This window comes from Peromyscus californicus, unplaced genomic scaffold (genome assembly GCF_007827085.1).
Source record: "Peromyscus californicus insignis strain IS unplaced genomic scaffold, ASM782708v3 Scaffold_8__1_contigs__length_139910024, whole genome shotgun sequence".
NCBI lineage: Eukaryota > Metazoa > Chordata > Mammalia > Rodentia > Cricetidae > Peromyscus > Peromyscus californicus.
Window position 1 is genome coordinate 28911972 of NW_026294606.1, and position 23893 is coordinate 28935864.

General features: G+C 45.6%; 1 protein-coding gene across 2 annotated transcripts in view; it reads right to left on the reverse strand.

The window, feature by feature from the left end:
• The window catches only part of Cdyl (chromodomain Y like), a 153890-nt gene that overhangs the window by 58194 nt on the left and 71803 nt on the right, over positions 1-23893 (reverse strand). The window contains exon 2 of one of the 2 annotated variants that reach the window (XM_052727854.1): positions 14453-15119. The exons of the other annotated variant lie outside the window; for it this stretch is intronic. Within the exon in view, the coding sequence (XP_052583814.1) occupies positions 14453-15119 (667 nt within the window). The remainder of the gene's footprint in view (positions 1-14452; positions 15120-23893) is intronic. 2 annotated transcript variants of the gene reach the window in all.

Below are 23893 nucleotides of genomic sequence, written 5' to 3' on the forward strand. Positions count from 1 at the left end.
GACTCAGGGCTCCTGGAGACTCTCCTATCAGTGTCTGGCATGCGACACGATCAATTTGAAATTGAAAAGCCACAAGACAGCTGAAGGTGAGCTAAATCCAAGTCGATGTATATAGCCCAAGCACAAGGTCAGAGCCACCATGAACAGGAGCAAGGGGAAGGCCTGAGCTCTGCTAGGACCACAGTCTCTCCGCAAGGGCATCAGTGGCAGGAGATGGTAAGATGGCTCATGGTCAGATGGGTGGCTCCATATAATTCCACTTGTTGAAGTTCAATGACTCTTTTACCTAGACTGTGCCCACACACAACAAGACAGCATTAATTTCCAAAATAGGGTAAACTGAAGGTGAACACTGAAGGTGAACCACGAAAGAAAACACTTCATTCACCTTCATACCTGTGTGGCTCCTGCCCCGTAGCAGGGAGTAGAACAATAAGCAATCTTGGTTTTTCCTGTTATCGAGTCCCTGGTACACTGGGGACAGCTGTAAAATTTTTATTAACTTCATTTAAAAGACATGCAAATGTGGGAGGGGAGGCATGGCTGCAATCCCAGCACACTGGAGGCAAAGGCAGAAGGACTACAAGTTCAAGGCCAGCCTCTCCCCACTCCAGTAATAAAGGATGTATAATCAGAGAGAGGTTCCCCACTATTTAAGGCAAGGTTGTGGGTGACCTGGGGCAAGAAGAACCCCACACGGATGGCTTGGCTCCCAATGGATGCTGTTAGTGTCTTTTTCAAGGTCCAGCACACCCGACAGCCACTCTCTGTGTACGGAGGCCGTAGCAAGCCGCGTCTTAAGGACTGTCACACTAACAGGTGGCGGGCCAGCTCACGGGCCACTGGAAGAGAAACAGCTAGGGAGGTCAAAGACAGAGGTGGTGAGGATGTGGAGAAACGGGAGCCCCTAAGATGGTACAGCTGATAAGGAAACTAGTTGGGAGAGGACCCCAAACTTCCATAAAATCAGCAATTCTACTTCTGCTATTTATACAGAAGAAGCAAACGCAGGGACTTGCAGGAATGTTTCTAGACGCCTGTATTCAGCAGTGACATTTGCAACAGCTGGAAGGCAGAAACTCCAGGGACTATGGGTGACCAAAGGAGAAAGAGGGCAGGGCTGTAACAGGGGGGCACTCAGCTTAACAAGAAGGAAATGGACACATGCTGGGATACGGATAAGCCTTGAGGACACTGTGCTGAGCGAAACAAGCCAGTTTCAAAAGGACACTTTTTAGAGAAACTCAGACACAGGGAGTCGAAGGGGGCTTCCAGAGGCTGTGTGTGGTGGGGGACAGACAGGACCTTACCGAGTACTGAGGACCGAGCTTCTCCTTTGGGACAGGAAGAGTCCAAGGCACTATGTCAAACCATGTGACTTCATAGAACACTACCGAACAGTGAATTTAGTACCACATAACGCAAAGCTAGTGCTGTGTGGTAATGCAGTTGAAAACCGCAAATGTTATTGATAAAGCATGTTAAGCGTGGCTGGGGATACAGGCTCTGGTGGACCTAGGCTGAAGATTCAACATCTTGGTGCTGATCATCTGCAGAGCAGTCAAGGCAACACCCAGACTGCAGAATGTCAAAGGAAAAGAGCCAGCCAGCAATGGTGGGCGTGCTTCCAGAAATGCAGAGAAGAATTCCAGGTAGAAACTTGAAGCAAAGGGGCTGAGGGAACAGGAAGCTTGCTAATGGGCCAGGAGCAGGGACTAGCTAAGGGACATTCATCTTCAAACCTGGTTTTTACTTTTGAAAAAAGAAGACACTGTCACCTTTAGGGTGGACAATCTCCTCCTCGGCAGGAGACTCAGACACAGACAGTGTGACTTTCAGCTGTAGCACTGGTGTCTTAGAGTAAGGGGCAGCCAATCACCAACGGTGCAGTGATGACAGGTCTTGCTGTCCTGAGCCTCGCGGGCTCCCCTCAGGCGCCTCATCTTAGGTGACAGGCAGGGATGAGTGAGAATGAAGGCTCTGACAGGAGAGCCTGTAACTCTTGAGTAAAGCTGGAAGACCCAAAGCTGGCTCAAGCCAACAGTCATGAGGAGGGGGCAGGTACCACAACACAGGCTTTGGTGAGGAAGTGGCATCCTCGGAGCACTGTGGGAGGAGTACTCTGTTCCAGAGGGCCATGAGAAGGGCAGGTAGGAGGTTTAGGGGAGGACAGGAAAGTGTGAGAACGCTCACAAGGGTCAGCATTAGGACACTAGATGCAAGCTCAGCAATCCCAGCAGGAGCGTCCCCAGTTGGGAGGCAGATGACAAGGGACAGAAGGCAGCTTGAGAAAAGTCAGAGACGGCATCAGGGTCAGGAGGAGGAAACAGCCAGAGCACACCGGGTTATCTCCTTCTCTAAAATCAAGTTGAGGCGCTGAAGCACATTGTGGAAACTATGCTTTGCTGGTGAATAACTCTAGTGGGGTCTACATAGGACCCAGCACGCTGCAGCCTAGGTATGTCTGCAGAAGGCAACGTGACTCACTGGCACTGCCGTGCAGGTAGGTGCCTGTGAGCATGGAACCGAACCCTGCCTCTTGCTGCCTTGTGATGGCTCCAGCCACCTGTCAAATCACTCCCCACGCATCTTCTCACAAGACAGGCAGTAATGACAGAAGCAGCAGTGATAAAATTCCTCCAACAACTTATTCATGCACCTAGAAACATCTGCTAAGCACTACTATTATGTGTAAACAACTGGACTAAACAATGTAGGAAAATCTCAAATTGTTAAACTGTTTACTGTGTTGCCTTCCCATTCCCATTACCTTAAGTGCTGATGGATTTATTCGTCCTTCTGGATCTTTCCCTGAGACTTTTCTGTAGGGATCCAACTTAACCTGACAGCAGCCACCTTGAGGTTTAACTGGCCTGATGGCTAACTAATTAACCAGCGTTAACTAACTCTGGTCTGCTTTCCACACAGTCCCCAGTACATCAGAAACAAACCCTCAATAGTGGTGTGTAAGGCCTTACGAACAGACTTTGGAGCCAAGCACACGAGGAAGGTGCTGGACATCGTTAGTACCAGTATAAACCAGGCACACACTGGCATGAGCAGAACCACTTTTGTTCTGGCTAGCATAAGAGCCCCTTCCTCTGACTCAATCTGCAGGAACCCTCTGTTCTTGTTATCACTTGTGACATACCCAGGAATCCCCATAGCTCAGCCTGTGGTGACCCTGATCTACCACCTTCTTGGGACTCCTATGCCTTTTGCTAGCAGCCGACAGTTCTTTTACACCAGATTTTCCAAGATCCTTTTCCATCCGATTTATTTTTTTCAGATTCCTCTTGGAAACCGCTCTCATCCGAGCCCTCAATCCAGGTATCAAACTACTTTAAAATGTCGCTATCCAAAGCTAAACAATCGTGGGGATTTACTTAATGGCGTTTCAACATGGGCCCTTATTTCCATGCCAGGCTTAAGAAACCTGAGGGGGGAAAAGAGAAGGGGCATACATCTCCTTTAAGAGCTTCAGCCAGACAGTTTCTGCCTGTTAGTAAGTCCTTGAGCAGCTAGTACATTAAGTAGGAACAAAAAACTAAGTAAAAACTCTTGCCACAGCGCAAGCACCAGCATTCTAGAAGTTTAGGAAGGTTGAATGCATGTTCTGGTCGGACAAACCTCCGACTGGCTGTGAGTTTCATGCTTGGCTTTCAGACCCGAGAAGTGGGTGGAGCCAGCAGAGGGCAGCGTGCTCAGAGGATCCAGGTGTACATTAGCAGTCTAAAGTTTGATCATGCGGTCAAAAGACTAGAGATCCAGATGGAAAAACCTCTAAACAGGTTACAATATGTTTAACAATGTGTGTAGGCTTAAGAAAAGGAAAAGGGTATAGTCATTTTAAAAAAAAGGCTATAAAACAGTCTTTAAAGAGAGAATAAAAGAAAAAAGCCATGTAAGATGGGAAATACACAGGTAGTCGGGATCCTGTATGTTACTGTGTTGATTTTAAATTTTTTGATTGTTGAATAGCAAAGGACAGCTGCAAAGAGACCTAAGATTAAAAGGACTATTGAAATAAATTAGCCTATATACTTTAGGAATCCCTTAACTTTTAAAAAGTCAAAAAATGTATTTGTCAAATAGAAATCAAAAATGCTTTGGAGTTTTGTTTCCACAGGAGAAGAGAGGCTGTGGATTCCTTCAGTGTTAATATGGAGCAGATTTGATCAGGCGAGACCCTCCTGAAACTTGACAGATGGTATCTATCAACAAAGATTACTGCTGGTCTTCCCAGGACTTGGTCATTATCTCAAGTTTTCTCTCTGGGACCCTAAAGATAATTTGTCCACAGGCAACAAAAAGAAGTATGGAGAAAACTATGGCCACCTTCACAAGAGTTGGGGATGTGGATGGTTTTGGTTATTTGGTGGGTTATGGATGTTTATTAGCATTTAAAGAAATATAAAATATTGACACAAATTTAAAGTTATTTTTGTTACACTGTATATGTTCCTACTCTTGTTTAAAGGACTTTTATATAGTGATAAAAATTTAAGGCTATTTTTGTTACAACATATTATATATTGTTTCTACTCTTGTTGAAGGTATTGTACCTATGCAGTTCATTTAAAAATATAAAGTTCTAGTTTTTGAAAACTATTATTATAAGCTATTTTGGATAATCAAAAAACATAGGTTAGTAGTTAGTCATTTATAATAATCAAATTTGTAGATATATTAGGTATACTTTCCAGATCACAGAGAGAGATATAGTTTAGGTAGACAGATGGTCTTCAAACCTTTCAAAGATCTACAAAATATGGCCTTTAAAATGTTTTGTTAACATAAAGTTTTTCATTACAATGAAATACATCTGTTCCTGGAAGCACCAATTTACTTCAGAGACGATGGGCATTGAAGAAACTCCTTGTGGAGTTTGCTTTCATTATGGCACGGTCAGCCACTGGGCAAAAAACCTGTTCTTGCCTTTGACTGCTGACAGTGTGCTGTGCAGACTGGACATACAGGACACAGGAAAAAGAACTGTTGAACTATGCCAAAATAAGGAAGGACAGTCCTACTTTGCCAAAGAGTCTGCCACACATTCTTCAGAGCACAGAGGAGAGTCACTAATGAACTTTGCCACAACAAGGCAGGACAGTCCAAAATTTCTGCTTCATAGAAAAGTTTGTCAGAGACTCTAGGCCTGTAGGCTAAAGATGGATGCCCCAACATTGCAGAGGAACTTTGGGTGACTGTTCAGGCAGCCAAATGTCTATGTTGTTAGGAAATATTACATCCTTCTGGGTCTTTGATGGAGTTAAAGACTAAATAGTTGTAGTTACAATTCTTAATTATAAGAGAAAGTAAATTAGATGTAAAATTTTAGATTCACTAAGATAGGATAGATAATGCATTATATTCTCTAACTATGCTAACTACAAATGGACAGAAAATTGTGAATGTAATCCTTACTTGATAATTTTTATTGTATATAGTCTTACTATGTTTAAGTTAAAACCTTTTCATTTTTATTTAGACAAAAAGAGGGAAATGTAGTAGAATATTATTTTAAGGTGTGTTACTTTTGCTTATGTTGCATTTGTTTAACTCTGTGAAGCTGTGTTACTGTGCCTATGTAAAACACCTGATGGTCTAATAAAGAACTAGCCAATAGCAAGGCAGGAGAAAGGAGAGGTGGGGCTGGCAGGCAGAGAAGATATAGAGGGAGAAATCTTGGAGGAAGGGAGAAGGATCTAGCAGCCGGAGGAGGAGGAGGAGGAGGACTCCAGGGGCCAGCCACCCAGCCACACACACAGCAAGCCATGGAGTAAGATACAGAAGTAAGAGAATGGGAAAAGCCCAGAGGCAAAAGATAGATGGGATAAGTTAAGTTAAGGAAAGCTGGCTAGAAACTAAGCCAAGCTAAGGCTGGGCATTCACAAGTAAGAATAAGACTCTATGTGTGATTTAATTGGGAACTGGATGGCGGGCCCTCACAAAAGAGTAAAATACCTACAACAACATTTTACTCTTTAGCATCTTCTTTCCAGGGATCACTGACACTATATTTAAATTCCGTATTTATGAATAAGGCCAGTGTATATAAGGTTATACATAGGAAGGAAGTAAAGGCAGAGTATATCCTCCACAGATGGGACAGGAACAGTCAATATGGATCCAAATATAGTGAATGAATGGACAGAGCATGGTCTACCAGGAGCAGAGTCCAGCTATATTGGGAGGACTAGGCTGTGTGAGTCAGCTGGCTAAACACTGAAATATGACATAACTTAAAAGCATTACTCAAACGATTAATTTTTAACCTCATGATAATCTTGCCCCTTGCAAAATACTATATATAAATGCTGTGGGAGCCCACAAAAGCTTCCTAGTGAGATCGGAGCTTGCTTTACACAGCAGGGCTACATTAGGAAGGAGATGGCTCGACCATGTGCATGGTTACCAGGTGTTTGAGATGGTCTGCACTTGGCTGTGCTGAGGGGAGGTCTTTTGTTCCACCCCTTGGCATTCCTTTAAAAGCCCTTTAGAAGAGATAGACAGGACTGGTGGGTTTTGACCCAGGCCCTCCCGAGGCTATCCTGTGTTTCTAACTGTCTCTCTCCTCTATATTTCTACCTAAATCTCTTATTTAGGTCCTTACTGAGGACCTCACTCCTCAAGAGTCCCTGGGGTAAATCAATGTGGGAGCTGGCCCCCACCGAAATGCAGTTGGTGATTTTAATTGTGTCAAGACTATTCACTGCTATAGTTCAGGTTTGCCCTGTTTCTAGCTCCAAATTCCCTTGGAAACCACTCTAGCCCCCTGCTAGGTCAGATAATTTAGGAGAAGTTAGTTGTGCCCTTGGAGCTCTGGGGGGAGAAATGTTTGTCCACTGTGAGGTCAGGGCACCAACCACTGTACCCTGGTGGTTCCTTCCTCGTGGGAGGACAGGGCTTGTCTGAATGCAGCAAACAGAGCCCTGAGAGGACAGCTAAGGTCTGGTAGCTCTTCTGGCCCTGTGTCCAGCTGTTGCGGATCTGACTACATGGCCGACACATAACATCTTCATGGCTTGCTTTGAGTATTTACACTTATTTGAGACAGGCAAGGAAAAAAGACAGAAGTCTTGACTAATATATTATCTACTCAAAGCATAAATTAGGCTTATAAAAACATACCTGTCACTCACTTGACAGAACAGAGTGGAAGCCAGAAGTAGGTTCAATATAGACCCTACTTTCCTACCAACTCTGGGGAGTCACTTTAATCAAGTCACCTTTTTCCCACTCAGACTGCCTGTAACAGGAAGACAGTCTGAGCTGGAAGCACAATGCTGGAGGAATTTAAGCAGCACAATGGCAACAGAGTAGCATGCTGGAGGACAGCTGGGGATACAGTCATCCTCGCCCTGAGACAGAATACCATTGCAGGACTGCTGCAGCAAGACTTAGCACATGCTGCAGATGGCAGACAAAAAACGGAAGACACAAGATTCAAATGGGACTGAGGACAGGTGTTCAGCTCTCATGTTCTAAGAGCAAATAATAAAGCATCAAGAAAATACCATAGGCAAGGGAAGTTAAGTTGAATACATACCCCGCCCTTTCCCACCCCCACCCCCACCCCCCACCCCACTCAAGCACATGGAAGAGACAAAGAGACGGCTGATTCCTGAGGAAGGGTGCGCACATGCCTGCGACCACATCCAAAACTGCTAACCACCAATAGAAAAAACAGTTGAGGAATATAAGGTGAAGAACAGAAAAAAATACCCAAATAGTCAGTTTTTCCCATTTTAAAATTCAAACCGTGAGATGCTGTTTTCTGCCTCCCCTGGCAAATATTGTGAAGTGGATTAAAATGTTCCTTAAGAACAGGTAAACAGGCAGTCACAATCCTGACAGCTTTTTCAGACAGCATTATGGCAACATCAAATTCCTCAATCAATTATGGCCCCACTGTTTACAACAGCAAGTTGCCAAATCACAGACAGCTGAAGAAATGTGTCTGCACACGTGTACATAATTATATACAACCACGGACATAAGAAAAGGCAGGAGACTAAAACAAGGCAAGATGTGCCCTAGGCAATCTGGGTAAAGAGTGTGCAAGGCATTTCCTACACTGGTCGAGCAACTTCCATTACTATGACATTCAATTTATATAAAGTTTAAAACTACTGAAGAAATATTTGGAGTAGCAACACAGAAAAGTCCTCTAAGACACATGTTAATAATGCTTATAGTAAATAGTTCCCTGACTCAGCGGTCAAGAGCATTGGCTGTTCTTTTAGAGAACCCAGGTTTGACTCCCAGCACCCACATAGCAGCCCACAACTATCTGTAAATTCCAGTTCCTGGGGATTCAATTTCCTCTTTCAGCCTTGGAGCGCACCAGGCATACATGTGGTACTCATACATAAATGCGGGCAAATACCCATGCACACCAATATAATTTTTTTAACTTCACATCTGGTCAGTTTCTGACCAGCAACAAGAGTACTAAAGTTGGATCACCGGGAAAGCACTGCCCAGTGTCCTGAGTCTACCTAAAGATACTAGAATACACTCAGCTGGGAGAAACACTCCCATAGAGCCCGCTTCCCTGAGCAGGTGGAGGTGGTCGGCAGACAGGACTGGTGTGCCATCTGTGCAAGGGTGTTTCCACAAGTGCCTGACAGGGATCAAAATATGGCCTTGCCCTCAACTGCGAGTCCATGCAGGGCATACTCCTACTGTGCCCTGCCCTTTCGGTACCAAGAAGCAACAGGTCTCACTGAAGAGATGGAACCGAGGCAAGTGCGCACAAACCAGCCTTATCACAGCAGCCTCACTGTGCACACGGGTCTATCTCCTCACACCTCTGCCACCACCCCTGGAATCTCATCGCTCCCTTGTGTCACCTCCACAATTTACCGTCCTTTGGTCAAACAGTACGTAAGTTCTTACATCTAATTCTTCCTTGGGCTACTTCCTTGTTTCTGTGGCATGTGCAGAAAATTAGTTAAATGGCCTATAGACCTATCCTTCAGTTCAGTTGTCTCAGAGGCTCAACTAAAGAGGGAAACATAACTAGTTCAGTTAGCCAAACTCACACAGGAGAGAAAAAAAATGGGATTTCAAAAAGCATTATTTAATACTTCAATAAAACTACACCACATGCTTTGGGAAGACTTGGCTAAATATACCTGTCCAAATAGATGTGAGAAAATGAGAATATAAAGAGAAAAAAAAAAAGCAAACCAAAGCCTAGGAACATGTTAGTATATGTTCTTGGCTTACTGTAAAGAAATTCAAACTAGATGAAATAGTGATACAATACAGTGTGCTTTTCAAGAAACAGCCCTACATTCACACTCAAAGGCTTTCACTCCTCCAAGTAGCAAATGGAATTATCTTCTGTCTGTGCATACACGCATGCATGGTACAGACCAAGCCCAGTCAGTGGCTTGTGCAAGTTAGGCAAATGCTTTGCCAGTGAGATATATCTAAGCGCGCTTTCCAAAGGGTCTTAACTACACATCACTGATTGGCAAATACCTGCATATTTATAAGTTTTAAAACAAAGTGATTACACTTTGAAGACTTCTTGGGGATAACCAAGAATGGCTAGAACTTGTATTAGAGTTCTAAAGCACACTAAACTCACCACAAGGAACAAAAGACCCCATCTGCTACTGAGCATCACATGTCCTGCTTGAGGGCATCAATTATCAAGAGATCTGGGAGCTGTTCAAGTACTTGCTGCCAATGTTTGCACAGGAGACTCTAATAAATGCCCACTGGGTGCACACACCTACCACACGGACACACTGCGCGATGTGTGTTGCGGGCACAAGCATGTGTTGAGGTCGGGGACAATCTTGGATGCTGGTCCTGGCCTTCCCTGTCGCCCCTTCTCGGTTGCTGCACCTGCGGGGTTAGCTGGCCCAGAGGGCCCTGGTAACATCCACTTACACCATAGTGCCTGGCTTTTAGGTGGGTTCTGGGAATTCAAACTCAGGTTCTCACACTTGCGTGACAGGCTTTTTAACCTACAAAACTCTTTTAACCAATAAACCATCTCCCCAGCTTTCAACCTCATTTTATGAGGCAGGCTTCCACTGAATCTGGTACTCACTGATTCTTGTCTCTGCTTCCCCAGCATTGAAATTTCAGGCAGGTGGGTGCTGGAATACAGTATCGGGTCTTCACGCATGTGTAGCAAGCAAATTACTGAGCCATCTCTCTGGCCCCTACAAGTAATCTTTTCTTAAAAATCAACTTATTGCTATTTTATATGTGTGTGTGTTTGCCTGCTTGTCTATATGTATACCATGTACATACAGGTGCCCACAAAGGCTAGAAAAGGGTGTCTGAACCCATGGAACGGAAATCACCCAGTTGTAAGCCGCCCAATGTGGGTGCTGGGCACCCCATGGTCCTCTGGAAGGGCAGCAAGTGCTTTCACTCATGAAGTCACCTCTCCTCTCTCCCATCAGTCAAATGTCTGCACACACACTCTCACTTGTGTGCCTCCTCTCACTTCAGTTTTTCTGGTTTTACTCTGGTGCTCTATGCCCCCGAACTTACTATGTAGCCCAGGCTAGCCTCAATTTCACAGCAATCCTTCTGCTTCAGCCTCTTGGGGACTGGGATTATGGGCACGTTCCACTATACCCCGCCCACTGCCCCTTCTTTGCAAGTACACACTTCCTCGTGGTCCAGCAGTGGGGTGCCGGTCTTCCGACTTCATCTCACCTGCGTCATTAGCCCTATGGGACTAGAAAGGAGCTGTTAACATGAAACTCAACACTTCCCTGAAAAGAAGAGGAAAGCAAACCAGGCCACAAGTCCACATCCTTGGGGAGATGAACGCAGGCAAGCTAAGGCCTTTCAGTCACTTTCCCAGGACAGTGGATGGCTTTGACTTGAATAATAGCCAGCTCCATGTGCTAAAAATGGGAGAGGGGGGCCCCCGCAGGGGGTGAGGCTAGTTTCCTGACAATATTGTCTCATATTTCCTACTTGAATTTGTGTACAGAAAAAAAGTTAAAACAACAGCTTTCAAAAGAAATTGTTTTGTTATAAAATTAATTCAGAAGGTAATTAGAGCAAGGAATGACCTTTGACCTCCTAGTGGAGGAGTAGGAAAACACCTTATCTACATTAATGAGAGAAGCTATAAATCTACCTTCTAAGCATTTATCTTTAAAATAGTTAAAAACCAAATGTGCATGAGTATGTATAAAAGTATTTGTGTATTAATGGCCCAAAATTTTCATTCTGATTCAGACACTCTAAGCTGTTTTCAGTGGTAAATACATCCCTTGAACATATGATTAATGTTTTGAACAGAAAGATGGTTCATTTCCCAATGACTCAACCAGTATCTGCTTCAATTAGTTTTAGAAAAACAAATCCGTTTTCTTACACAGCTCTAAAATTAATCTGCAAAGCAAAAACAAACAACTGCTTAAAGGATCTATGCACGTGGACCAACAGTTGAGCAGAGCTTCGGCCTCATGGCTCATCACTGAGGACAGAGAATGCCTGGCTCTCTGGAAGACTTGTCCTAGTCTCTCCTGGGCCAGAAAGGCCACAAGCGCCCACCTTCTGTGAGCATGTGTTCTACTGCAGCCCACCCACAACTTGTCTCAAGAACCAGCCCCAGGGCAGACACGGCTCTGACAAGTCTTGCCCCTGTCCCCACTGGCCTCCATGCGACTGTAGCGGACAGGAAAAACCTCCCTCAGCCTCAGAAGGAAGGGGTACTGGCACACCTGAGTCTTGTCTAGCTGCTTTGTCATCTCACTTGTTCAGAAAGGACTTGCCAATGGGGTGGAGGACCTAAGCAGGGAGGTACTCATTTTACCAATCTGCAAGTCTAGATTCTACATAGGCTGCCAGAAGAGATTGGTCCCCACTGGCCTAAAAATATCCCCAAGTGGCTTTTATTTGCCCCCTCAGTGGAGACTGTTCTCATCCAGTACTCTACCTGACCAACAAGCAGAAAGGGGAGCATGGACTGTGAAGGAACAGGGGCTGAGAAATAAGTCTCAGGGTGTTACTCTCACACCAACCCACCGAGCTTCACAGCAAGATTAAAAGCTGAAGATCTCAGGCTCACATAACCTTTGCAGCCAGGATGAGAACTTTTTAAGAGTGGGAAGCCACCAAATCCTGAAACTGGAGCCACTAACCACCTTACACAAGGACCAGAGGCTTTTGGCTGAGGGCGGGATTTTGCAGACTGTGGAAACGTAAGAGGGGCACAGTCCATGTTGCGTCACATGAAGGATCAAGAGAAAGACAGCATGGGGACCTACCAAAGCTGGCCTTCTTGGTTTAGAGTAGCTCGCTGGCGTTCTCAGCCTTGCTGAGTCCAAGGTTTGAATATCATCAGGTTCCCTCCCACTAACAATACACAAACTTTCGAGAATGACAAGAAGGTCACAGGTCTTCTGAAGCCTTTGCGTTCTACTCAAAAGCTAAAAGCAAAGGCCTAAAAAAAATGATGACTTCCTGTTGCAGGGACTAGTAAACTTTAAGCCACGTGGGCCATATCAGGACTCAGCTCTGTCCCTGTAGCAGACACAACCATGGATATAGTCCATACATAGATGAACACAGCGGTGTTCTGGTCAGACTCTTCACACAGACACACAATGTTGCTCTGTTGTAGTTTCACATCAATAGTCCTCTTGGTTTCTAAGTCATTAGGAAAAGTGAAGCCCATTCTTCGCTGACATGCCATAAAAAACCAGGTGGTGAGTGGGGTCTACTACTTCACAGGCTGTGTCGCTTTGCCAACCACTGTGCTAGTCCTTGTCTGTGTCCAAGGCTGAGCACAGTGCCTGGCCTCAAGTCATCAACCCAGAACAGATGCCCCTTGACTAGTACAGGCACTATGGGGAGAACACAGGAGATGAACTGAAACATTTGCTTTGATCCCTTCTGTGTGTATCTCTTTCTATGAACTTTCACTTTCTCTGGATCTGAATTCCCTACATGGGTAACAGAGCTCACAAGCAGGTACTTAATAGTCTCCTCCACCTCTGAATGTCTATGATCCTCCTGGCTACGGAATGTCATCATACTCATAAATGAGTGCTCATCCCATGTGAGGCTGACTTTCAGCCAGCGGAGCAGGACCTTGGGTCTAGTATGTATCTGGTAAATGCTGGTGAGACACCAGACTTTATTTACTAGCCTGTCGAGGGACCACACAAGGGCCAAGGCCAAGAGGAAAACTTGCTGCACACACCATGACAGGATTGACAGTAACGCTCCCGTGATTCTCACCTGCGGAGCTAAGTAGCTTCCCCAGCAACCCCACACCACTGTGTGCCATATTAGTCTACAAAACTGGAGTGGGGTGCACACACAGCGACCACTGTAAGATGGCCAGGAGAAGGGGCCCAGGAGGTGGAGCCTGCAATCCAACTGGAGTTCAGGAGGCAGATGAGAAAGACAGGCCAGGGTACGCTATCATGATGCCTGCACAGGTTGGGGCAGTGGCCCAGGAACATTCAGAAGTGTTCTTGCTACTTAAGTGAGAAGACTCACTAGCTTGGTCCAAAGGTACCATATTCTGTCCAAGTACGTGAAATGGATGGGGGTGTCAAAAGGCAAGAAACAGGAGAGCTGTGGAAAGCTGTGGTGAAGCTGGGACTGGGCTTCAATACTACAGCGCCTATATGGTCAGCATGAGGCTCTGGGCTTCGTCAGCAGTCCCTCATACAGAGTCAATTCTGAGGAAGCTGTGGCAAGAAGAAGACAGGCTCAGGACTTAAAAGACCAGAACGGCCAATGGGGTCTGGATGAGTAACCCTGAAAAACAGGCAGCCAGTAAGGTGTGGATTGGCGAGGGGAAGAATGTAGCACAAATAGTTAACACAGTATCACCACAGAAGGAGCCCCTGGAAGGCTATCTTTGGAAATGGGCAGGTCACAGATGAGAGGAAGCAAGGAGATGGTAACAGATTGGCACTGTGCTGGGTGAGCTCCGACTCCCAAACAAGATGCACCAGGAGCTGACCAGCTGCACAACAGAGCAAACCTGAAGACACCCTCACTGGAAGCACATCTCGTGATTCACATGGGCAAACCAAGAGTACGGTCTCTGAATCTATGTGGGCCACATGAGAAACCACAGGTAGATTCTTAACAAAAGTGTGTGTGAGAGACATAGGAAGGCAGCTGGCTTCATGAAGCTTGCTATAAAAAACAAATCAAAACAATCATAGACTGTTTAGGGAGAGACCCTGGACAGAGCAGTGAGAAGTGACGACCCAGCTGTGGGCAGCAAAGGGAAAGCCAGTGCTGAAGGAAGATGCATGCCAAAGGCTTGGAGGAAAGAAAGAAGCTGTCAAGATCTCCCAAAGGCCTGGGAGATAGCTGGGCCCTCTCCCCCCAGGAGGATGTGAGAAGAACCTTTCTAGAGAAGGACATATGCCCTCTAGAGTCGTTGCTCAGCATGTGAGCAAAGCTCATCACAGCCCACCTAGACACTCACCTTTTCCATTAACAGCTAAGCCCGTGGCCATGGCAGCAGTCACAGGGCCAGAAACCTGAGGCACTAGTGGATGTATTCGGGGCCTGCTCCCCATCCTGGCTCGTTCTGCACCAGGGCCCAGCAAAGCTCCAATGGGCTTCTCTGCAGTCACCTCTGGTGCTATGGTGTCCTCGGGACCCTGCTCCACAGGGTCCAGCTTCTCAGGGCTCTCCCCCTGAAAGCCGTCCACTGAGGTCCTGCCCTTTACAGGGCTCTTAGGCACGAGAATCTTGATCCCTGACTTGGCGAGGTCCATGTTCTTGCGGTTTGCAAGAGACGGGGCTGTGTTTTTCCTGAACTTCTGGCTGGTAGCCAACAGCTGGCTGTTTTTGGACTCATGATCTCTGCCTACCACAAGTGCTTTGGGGGTGGTCTTGGGGAGGTTGCTGTGAGTGGACCTGGAGATCTGCTTCCGGGCGTTGCTGGGGGAGGCTCTGTTGGCACGGGCCAGGCTACCCTCCTTCTGCCTCTCGCTGTGGCGCCGGTTGAAGTCGTGGATGTATTCCTCACAGTTCACCAGGTGCTGCTCCGGCTCCCACGTATCATCCTCGCTGTCATAGCCTTTCCAACGCACCAGATACTCTGTCTTTCCTTTCTTGTTTTTCCTTTTGTCAACAATCCTTTCCACCTATGTATGAGAGAAAGGTTAAAAAACAAACCTCATTACTTGAGAAAGCTATAAGTTTAACAAGGAAACATTCATTATCATCACCATGACCATGACCACTACAATCACCGCTACCATAGGCCATAAAGTTAATCTTTTCTTTCCTGCCCCAATCAGGGGGAAGAAAAAAGGGGGGGGGGGGGATAGAGTGGTAATGTCCTTGCCATGAGCTCAAACTACATTGCTTATATTTTATACTCAAAATGTATGAATATACAGAAATCAAAATGTTATGTGGCACCCCATTAACATGTGAATTTTTTATGATGTTAATATCAGTTAAATTATTTTTATAAAAAAATCCATACATACAACAAACTAAAACAGAACTGATACAGCCTTATAAAGATCGAGGCTAATGCAGAAGGACTGTTGCCATTTCAAGGCCAGCCAGGGCTATACAGAAGAACCCTGTCTTAAAACACCAGTTGTGTTTTAACCACAAGAAATATTGCTAATTTCAGAAGTGTATCTTCCATTTTAAGTATAAACTGGAAATACACTTGTAGCTATAAAAACAAAAAGATATCCACAGCTGTGCATGAGGGAGGTAGTTTATGATTCAAAGGGGCTTTTAATTTTGACCCTCGGCCCCACCACCCGAGCTGGATCTACTCCTCACAGCTGGGGCAGTATGCGCTGCCATCTGCAGTCAGCGCTGGCCATCCTTAGGTGGATGCAGCACGCAGTATGCTATGAACAGCAAGGGCTTTCTGTGGTGCACAGCTGCCTGGAATAAAGGAGTCTGGTAAACGTGACTCTGAAGTGCTTACTGACACCAGGGCCAGTCCTCTTAATGAAATGCTCGAGGACAGTCAGGCTACTGTCCCTCCAATCTTGGTTTTAATTTTTATGCTAACAGCTTTAAGAGAAGGTGATGCTGATCTAGTGATGACTGGTATGTTGTGTATTAAATTTACGCACACCCCTGGCTTTGTATGTATCTGTTATTGTGATGTATTCTATTACTTTGACACTCCAAGTGTACAAGGAAGACTTATAATTCAGATGAAGGAAAATATTTAACATCAATGCCCACATTATTGCAGAAATACCCATGATCTGTTATGATACCCACACTTAATGTAAAAGCCACCAGACTGTTCCACAGTGGTCAGGTGTGGTTTTTGTGTCATGTCTGGTGGGCAGAAGCTCATTATCAGCCAACAGCTCTTTAATTAAGGCCACAAAGGTCTAAGCCACCAATTCTCAAAACATCAGTTTGTTTCTTTCAAAGTTTCAGGTTAGAAGAAAGACCCAGTGCATGCCAAGTTCTGTAATACTCCAAATGAATGCAGGCTGACTGGCTGTGCAAGTGGAAACACCCAATCTTTATCTTAAGATATTCTTTATTCTTAAAAAAAAGAAAGACAAAGTCTCCAACATATTTATTTAAGATGCAGACACGATTAAAGCCCTTAGCTGTAGAACAGCCTCAATTTAAACATTCCTTATTGCTTCTATGTCAGGAGGGTTAAGAACAGAAAGACTAGTCTCCATGGGAGGCAGATTTCACAACCAACAGAGCGCCTGAGTGAAGAATTGCTGTTGGGAAGGTGTGAAATGGTCTGCAGAGCTGGTAACACAGAGAGGAGAGGTCTGCAAGGGTACTGCCATGCTCCTTTGTTTGGGAATAGTTATGCACACAGATGCAAGCCTTTCAATGGATGTAAAAGGGGCATTTCTGGAAAATTTCACAAAAATCAATTTCATGGCAGCTGTAGTTAGAAAGTTTTAAATGTTCATGGGAAAGAGATTATGTCTTAAGGGGAAACTATGTTTTATGCTGGTTTTGTTCCCCTAAATCCATTTCTACCCCAGTAAGAGTGCACTCAACCAGAACACCCTCTTTTCCTCACTTAAAGCTGAGGTGAGGATGCGGGGACACAGAATGCTTTCTTTCTCTCCTTTATTCTGAATGCTGGCTTTTCTCCTCTGGGCCCCCAGGACCCTGCCCTCTTCTTTGCCAAAGGAGACGCAGTATAGGAAGCAGCCTCAGCAGTTAGCTGGGAACACATGTGGGCTTCCCAAATGCTCAGGACTGGACTCTTCAGAGATCCCAAGAGAAGATGCTACTAAGCCTTATGGGCATTGCTAAAGAATACCAGTTTAACTCTTCAGGCCCACATGCTCTCCCAACCACTCAACTCTCTGAGGCAAGGGGGCAGAATCAAAATCAGTGACATCTAAAAAAGCTAAAAGTGGAGAATCTTGCACCTTCTTGGGCTATTAAATAACCATTTTATTTACTAGGCTGCTTAAAATATAAGCCCCATTGTTTGTGTCCCCCATGATGTGTAGTCGCTAGCCCCTCAGACTGTGGGGAGCAAACAGGCACTCAGGTGCAGACTTGCAACTAAGGCCTGTGAAGGGTTCAGCATGTAAGTTGACACAACATAGTGATGAGGAACAATAAGCCCTGGAGCTGGAGAGGTGGAGATACAGGAGACTCTTTACAGACTGCACAAGGTACCAAATAGAAACCACACAACTGGGGGCCTGAGTGTGGTCCTGCCCCCACTGGTGGACATTGTCTCCTTTGACACAGCAAACTGTTGTGGGTTGACCATGTATCTGAGCAGCCAACATTAATTAATCTGCAAACAGGCGTCACTTACATTCAACAGTGTTGGAACAGTAAACCTAAAATTACTTCCCAAGTCCTTTCACAGTGGTGAGGGAGAAAACTGTCACAGATGAGCACAAAAACTCCCCTTTCTTCATTCAAACTTCAGACTCTTTCTGAGTGTCTACACCCCAGATAACTATTTCCACAATCTCTTAGGACGTGCCTTTCTCATGGTATGTATAAAGGCACAGCTCCAGTGATACAAGGTCAACGCCAAGAATCTCATACAAAATAATTCTCTGTGGAAGGAGCTAACATGCAGGCAGGCCCACAGAAGAGCTCTAAGATTATTAAAGCCATGACTCAGTGAAGGAAGAAGGCATGAAAATCCCACCCAAATCACTGTCTTTACAACTGTTACCCAGACTCACACATGAAATGAAAATTTAAACATGAAATTCCAACCCTATGCCCCTATTTGTCTATACAGTAAGTCAACTGAAGTTCACTGAGTTAGGATTTTCTTCTAAAACTTAATCTAAAAGTCAAAATATTGAGACAAGTGAACTCCAACCTTCTGTAATATTCCAGACCCCCGCTGATGACTCGCAAAGCAATGAAATTAATTGCCAAGGAGCAGCTGACTACCCAAGCATCTCTTTTGAACCACAGTCTGGGGTCCCCAGGTCCAGCGATGTGTACCAAGGTGCTCAGGACTGCAGAAGACAGAATGGAACACATGGCAGAAAGGCTCAGGAGGGATGCAACCAAAGGGATGCAACCGTTACTACTGCACTTTGAGAAAAACCAGCCCAAGGCAAGCAAAATGCCACTGCCAGTTGCAAAGCCGGGACAGCAGAACTCTGGCACGTCAGATCACTGTCCACACCATCCCCGTGGAAGCAGGTTTGCCCAGGAGCATGAGAGGTTCCTTGGACCAGCATGAAGCCACAAACAATGCCGAGTGGAGAGAATAGCATATTAAAACCCCTGCTTATAGAAGAAGAACTTTGGTAACCCGTAAGATGCACAAGATGAAGACAACACATCAGCCACTGAAAAAAAGCTGTCTTTACTGTGAAGAACAAGAAAAAGATCGTTTTGATGTAACGGTCTGACACACTTTCCGGCTTTATCCTGGCATGAAAGCAATGTAGAGTCTGTAGAAACTGTACTTCAAACTTGGAATCCTGACCTTCTAGGCTACTGGGAACACAGCTGGACCCTGCTGCACTGCACAGCTGCAGCGGCAGTCACTGGGGGAAACAGCTGACTCTCTATGGGGTGAGGAGCTGCGGAGTGCTCCTTGGGTACCATGTGAACCACATTTTTTGACATTTTCAAATTCTAACCGGTTTATCGAGAGGTAATCCCATCAGAAGCTGAGCATCTATAGTACAAAAATAGAGTGTTCTACAGCTGAAATGAGGAAGAATTTAAACACAACTACCTGAAGACACTATAAGGAAACCCCAAAAGAAAGCAGAGGGGAGGGATGAGGTCATGCTTTAGGTGGTAGAACTCAGAGAGCAGACAGCGGACAAACCTGGGTTGAAAGTAAAAACAGAGATCTAGGTAGGTGGCAGACAGGACCCATCACAGAAGCATGAAGACCAAACCAACTCATTAACCCCTTCAAACCCCGGGGAAAATTCCTGAGTAACAGTGTGTCCCAGGACCCCTGAAAACACAGTCAGCGAGTGACTGTGGCTGTGGCTCATTACAGAGGAAGGACACTGAAAACCAGCAAAATAAAGGTGCATGGGTGACATGTGTATGGTGCTGGGCAGGCTAAGTTTGAAAGATACCCTCTCTGTGGAGCCACACAGGTCATACACTTGCATAACCCTGAAGCAAAGAGCTGCCATCTCAGGATCCGGATCTGAAAATGCCTAAAGAGCAAAGGGCACAGTAGACATCACCCCTCTAAAGTAGCAAAGCTGTTTTGTTTTGAAGTCTCTGAATAAATAAAGCGAAGGTGTAAATTCCCTGATGGGAAGGAGTGAAAGGTCAAGTGGAATGAGCTGCAAAGATCAGAGGTTACACCTGAGTAGTGGTTCAGACGTCTTTGTCCCAGGAGAGTCAATCTGTAAGACCCCCTAGACCACATTTGGCTAGCTGCACAGTGTGGGGAACCCCCAGCAAAAGTACCCTTGAATAAAAGAGCAAAAGGCTAAGTCAGAAGACACCTTGGTCAGCAGACACAATGAACCAGTGGGGGGAAAAAATGACTGAGCCCTTAAGGATTTGTAGAGACCCACAGAGGTTTCCTAGTGAAAACTTAACTCAGGGTCCAAGAATCACAAGAGACAACCTTTCAAAACACTGTCACTGGCTCACAAGCCCGGAGGCTGTCCCACCTCGAGATATATGTGAGTTCTGCAGGTTCAAACTCAAGACCTCACCCTTATGTAGCAAGTGCCTTGTTTACTGAGCTGCCTATCTCCCCAGTCAAGTTTCTTTATGAGTAGCACATGCAACCAGAAAATGCAACAAATTACAAGTGGGATGACTCCAGACACATCCAAGCTATAATTCTGCAAACAAAGGCAAAGAAATGACTCCAGAGGAGAGAATTCCAGTAATGCATGCTCCCAACTGCCTTCTCATCAGGAATAACGGACAGCAGAACCAAGTGGTACAGCACATTCAAGGTACTGGCTTTAAATCGTCAAGTCTTTTCAGAGGGGGACAACACATCTTCTATTTAAACCCTAATCGGGTCCTCTGTCTGTTACTGGTGATGTCACTTTCCCTGCCATGTTTTGTTGTTTAGGGGTGTCGTTGTGGGCATATTGACTGAAACGTACTACACTTCTGTGTGCTATAGACGTAATAAGACAATTGCACACGAGTTTATACTTACTGTATACATTTATGAATCCAGAAATATGAAGTTCTATAATGAGCAGAGCTACAGATATTAGTGGGGGAGAGGCCAGCGCATGTCAGCGTCTGGGAAGAGGGTGGGAATGGGGGGGGGGGGGGGATGAACTAGTATAGAACTTCAGAAACCACTCTATCTGATACCACAATAGGTTGCCTTGCTAGTATACTGCCAGCAGAATGCTGGCCCTCAGCTATGGGCTGTCTGAATGCACATCTATGACTTTCAACAATGTACCGCTTTGCTGTAGTCTGTTGATAAAGGAGGAAGGAGGCTGCAGGTCCCTTTCCAAGCCCTGTATGGAACATCTCTACTCTCTCCTCAAAACAACTGTCTGTACTTCTTGTTGTGAACATGAGACTGTGCTACAAATTTCCAGATAAAGGCAGAGTCTGTTAATGGGGATCTTCTGTACAAGAAATATTGAGGAATTTCTTCAGACTGGAAAAACCCAAATGAAAATTAGAATCCACCCAAAAAACATGCCTCTTAATTGTGTCTAATGGGCTGCATAAAGATCTCAAGTAGCAGGGAAACAGGATTCATTCACTCAGCTGACATTTATTTTTGGCTGCTTTAGTGTTAGCAAGGACCCTGTTGTGGCCTGGATGAGGAAATACAAAGTGTTTTGTCATAAAACCCTGGCCAGCATGTCGAGGTTGACAGAGTATCTTCCAGGGACAAGGTCATTTCAAAAGGAGTACAGGAGGAAGATCCTGCCACTCTGTGAACATGAACATCCAGGGCTCATGCAGGGTGAGAGCCCACAGGAAGCTAATGCACAGCTATGTCAATGATCCCTCCAGAGCTGATCCAATTATCAATGGAATTTCACTTTGGAGAGATTCTCACTGCATCACGAAGGCTGCAAGGTCTTCTGATAACATCTCTGTGAGCAGCTGAGGCTCTAGTCTCAACCCTAAGATGAAAGCCATCACACCTCTGAGAGGGAGATGAGCTAACACCTGGCCTTCACCCAAGAGATACAGCCCCAAGCATGCACACTGGCTCTGGGAGGCACTGTGTCACTGAGGACCACGCTGACTGCCCCCAACAGTGCTTCTGCACCGCTTACGATAAATGCTTTGGTTCAGATTATGGGCGCTCGTCCCTTTTTTGGAGGGGCTGTCTGGCCAGTCCCCTTCTCCGGCTGTCCACCGGACTAGCCAGGTGGCACCATCCTTCCTCGGGGGTGACTAAACGCTAGTTGTAAATGGAGGGCATTTCCAGGTGTCCACGGTCAGTTCTGTGTAGTAGGGCAGAAGTGGAGCCACTTGGCCGTTCTGCCAGTCTCTGCAGCACTGAGGCCCAGAGCAGCTTGGTCCTGACCTGGGACATCCATGAGTGACCCCAACAACTCTACAAGCTGAAAGAAGTGTGACTTTACACTGCCATCGGTGGTTTTCTAAGCAACAGAACAAAAGATGGTCTAGCTGTAGAGACTAGCTCAAATGCAAGAAGGTTCACAAGAGAGAACTGTGAGGATCCTTGACTTCCGTCTAAGAGCAGAAGAGCCATGTTCTATTTGTATTCGATGGCTGTCCTGGCTATTCTTGGTTATAAACTTGACTATATGTGGAACGAACTGCAATCCAGAAATAGAGGCCACACCTGTGATCTGGATCTTGAGGCTGGAAGACACAGGCCTTTAATCCAGACCTTGAGGTGGGAAGACACACCTTCAATCTGGGCTATATCTGCTGAATGCCTATGTAAGGACATGGAAGAAGGAACGTTTTATTCTTTGCCTGCTTGCCTGTGGCTTGTGAGCACATCCATTCCTTCACTGGCATTGGATTCCAGTGTATACAGAAGACCGGCTGAGACATCCAGCCTCATGGGACTGAGCAACTACTAGATTCTTGGGCTTTCCACTCAAAGCTACAGCTAGCCATTGTTGGATTATTTGGACTGCAGCCTGTAATTCATTCCAATAAATTCCACATATATATGAAATTTATATCTATATCTTTTTATATCTATATCTCTATCTATAAGTCTAATCTTTCTATCTACAGAGAGAGAGAGAGAGAGAGAGAGAGAGAGAGAGAGAGAAAGCATGAGCGAGAGAGCTTCATTCCGTAAGTTCTGTAACTGTAGAGAATCCTGACTAATACAATGGCTATGAAGCTGCAGAGAAGCAGCTAGGAAACACCACAGTTTGCAGCTTACCTAAACCATCGGCAACCCAGGCAAGGGCACTGCGGACTGAGCCCTCACCCCCCCCCCCCCCCACACACACGCAGTTCTGCTTAGGTGTGCCACTTTGTCACATAAAGGCAGGATGCTACTAGGGCCAGCTGCCCGGGTCTTCAGTGTGGCACTTCCCACGGAGCCCCAGAGGCTCCCCCCACTCTTTCCATCTGAGTCAGCCATGCATTCCAAACTGGCCAGGCGGGTCCGAGGATCGCACCACCTGGGGGATTTGGAGCAAAGATATATATATATAAATATCAGATAGACAGGTGGCTGGGTAATAACAGTTATCCTGCCAAGGGAGTGTGGGGATAACAGCCACGGTCAGTGAAATGTAAGGGAATATCTAGAAAGACACCCATCCACGCAGACTCACACTGATTCTGCTGATTATAAAGGCCTTCATAACCCACTTGATCAAACTTTCTTGATAAATGGGACTGGGAGACCTGGAACAGAGCTTAGTTGGTAGAGTGCTTGCTAGCATGCACGGAGCCCTGGATCTGATCCTCAGCCACCACATAAAGCTGCCCTGTAATCCCAGAACCCAGGAGAAAGAGGCAAGAGAGTAATAAGTTTATCTTCAGTTACATGTTTTGTTCCTCCAAGGCCAGCCTGGGCTACATGAGACCCTGTAACCACAAAATGAAAAGATACCAGAATATTGGATATATCCATTTGCTAAAAAAATAAAATGGAGCCGCAAACCTCGTTATCAAGTTAGTCAAAAATACATTGTAGGCCAGTAATAAAATCTAAAACATGAAGCATTTAGACCAAACACTAGAAACCATCCTTGTGGTGTGGGAAGAGATGAAGGTCTCTTGAGTCACAAAAAGCATAGTCATGAAAGGAAGAAGAAAATAGATTCTTCATCAAAATTTTAAAGTCTCACAAGCACAGGGTGGGGAGAACAGATGTAAACCACAGCTCAATACCAACCTGCGTTTGCCTGTTTGGGGCTGCTTACACTATTTATGAACAATAGAACTTTACTGCTCACAGTCAAGGTGCAAGCAGACTGAAGTGTCCAATGGGGAGCAATCCTCCCAGATGGGAATGTTTGTGTGATCTCAGAGTAGA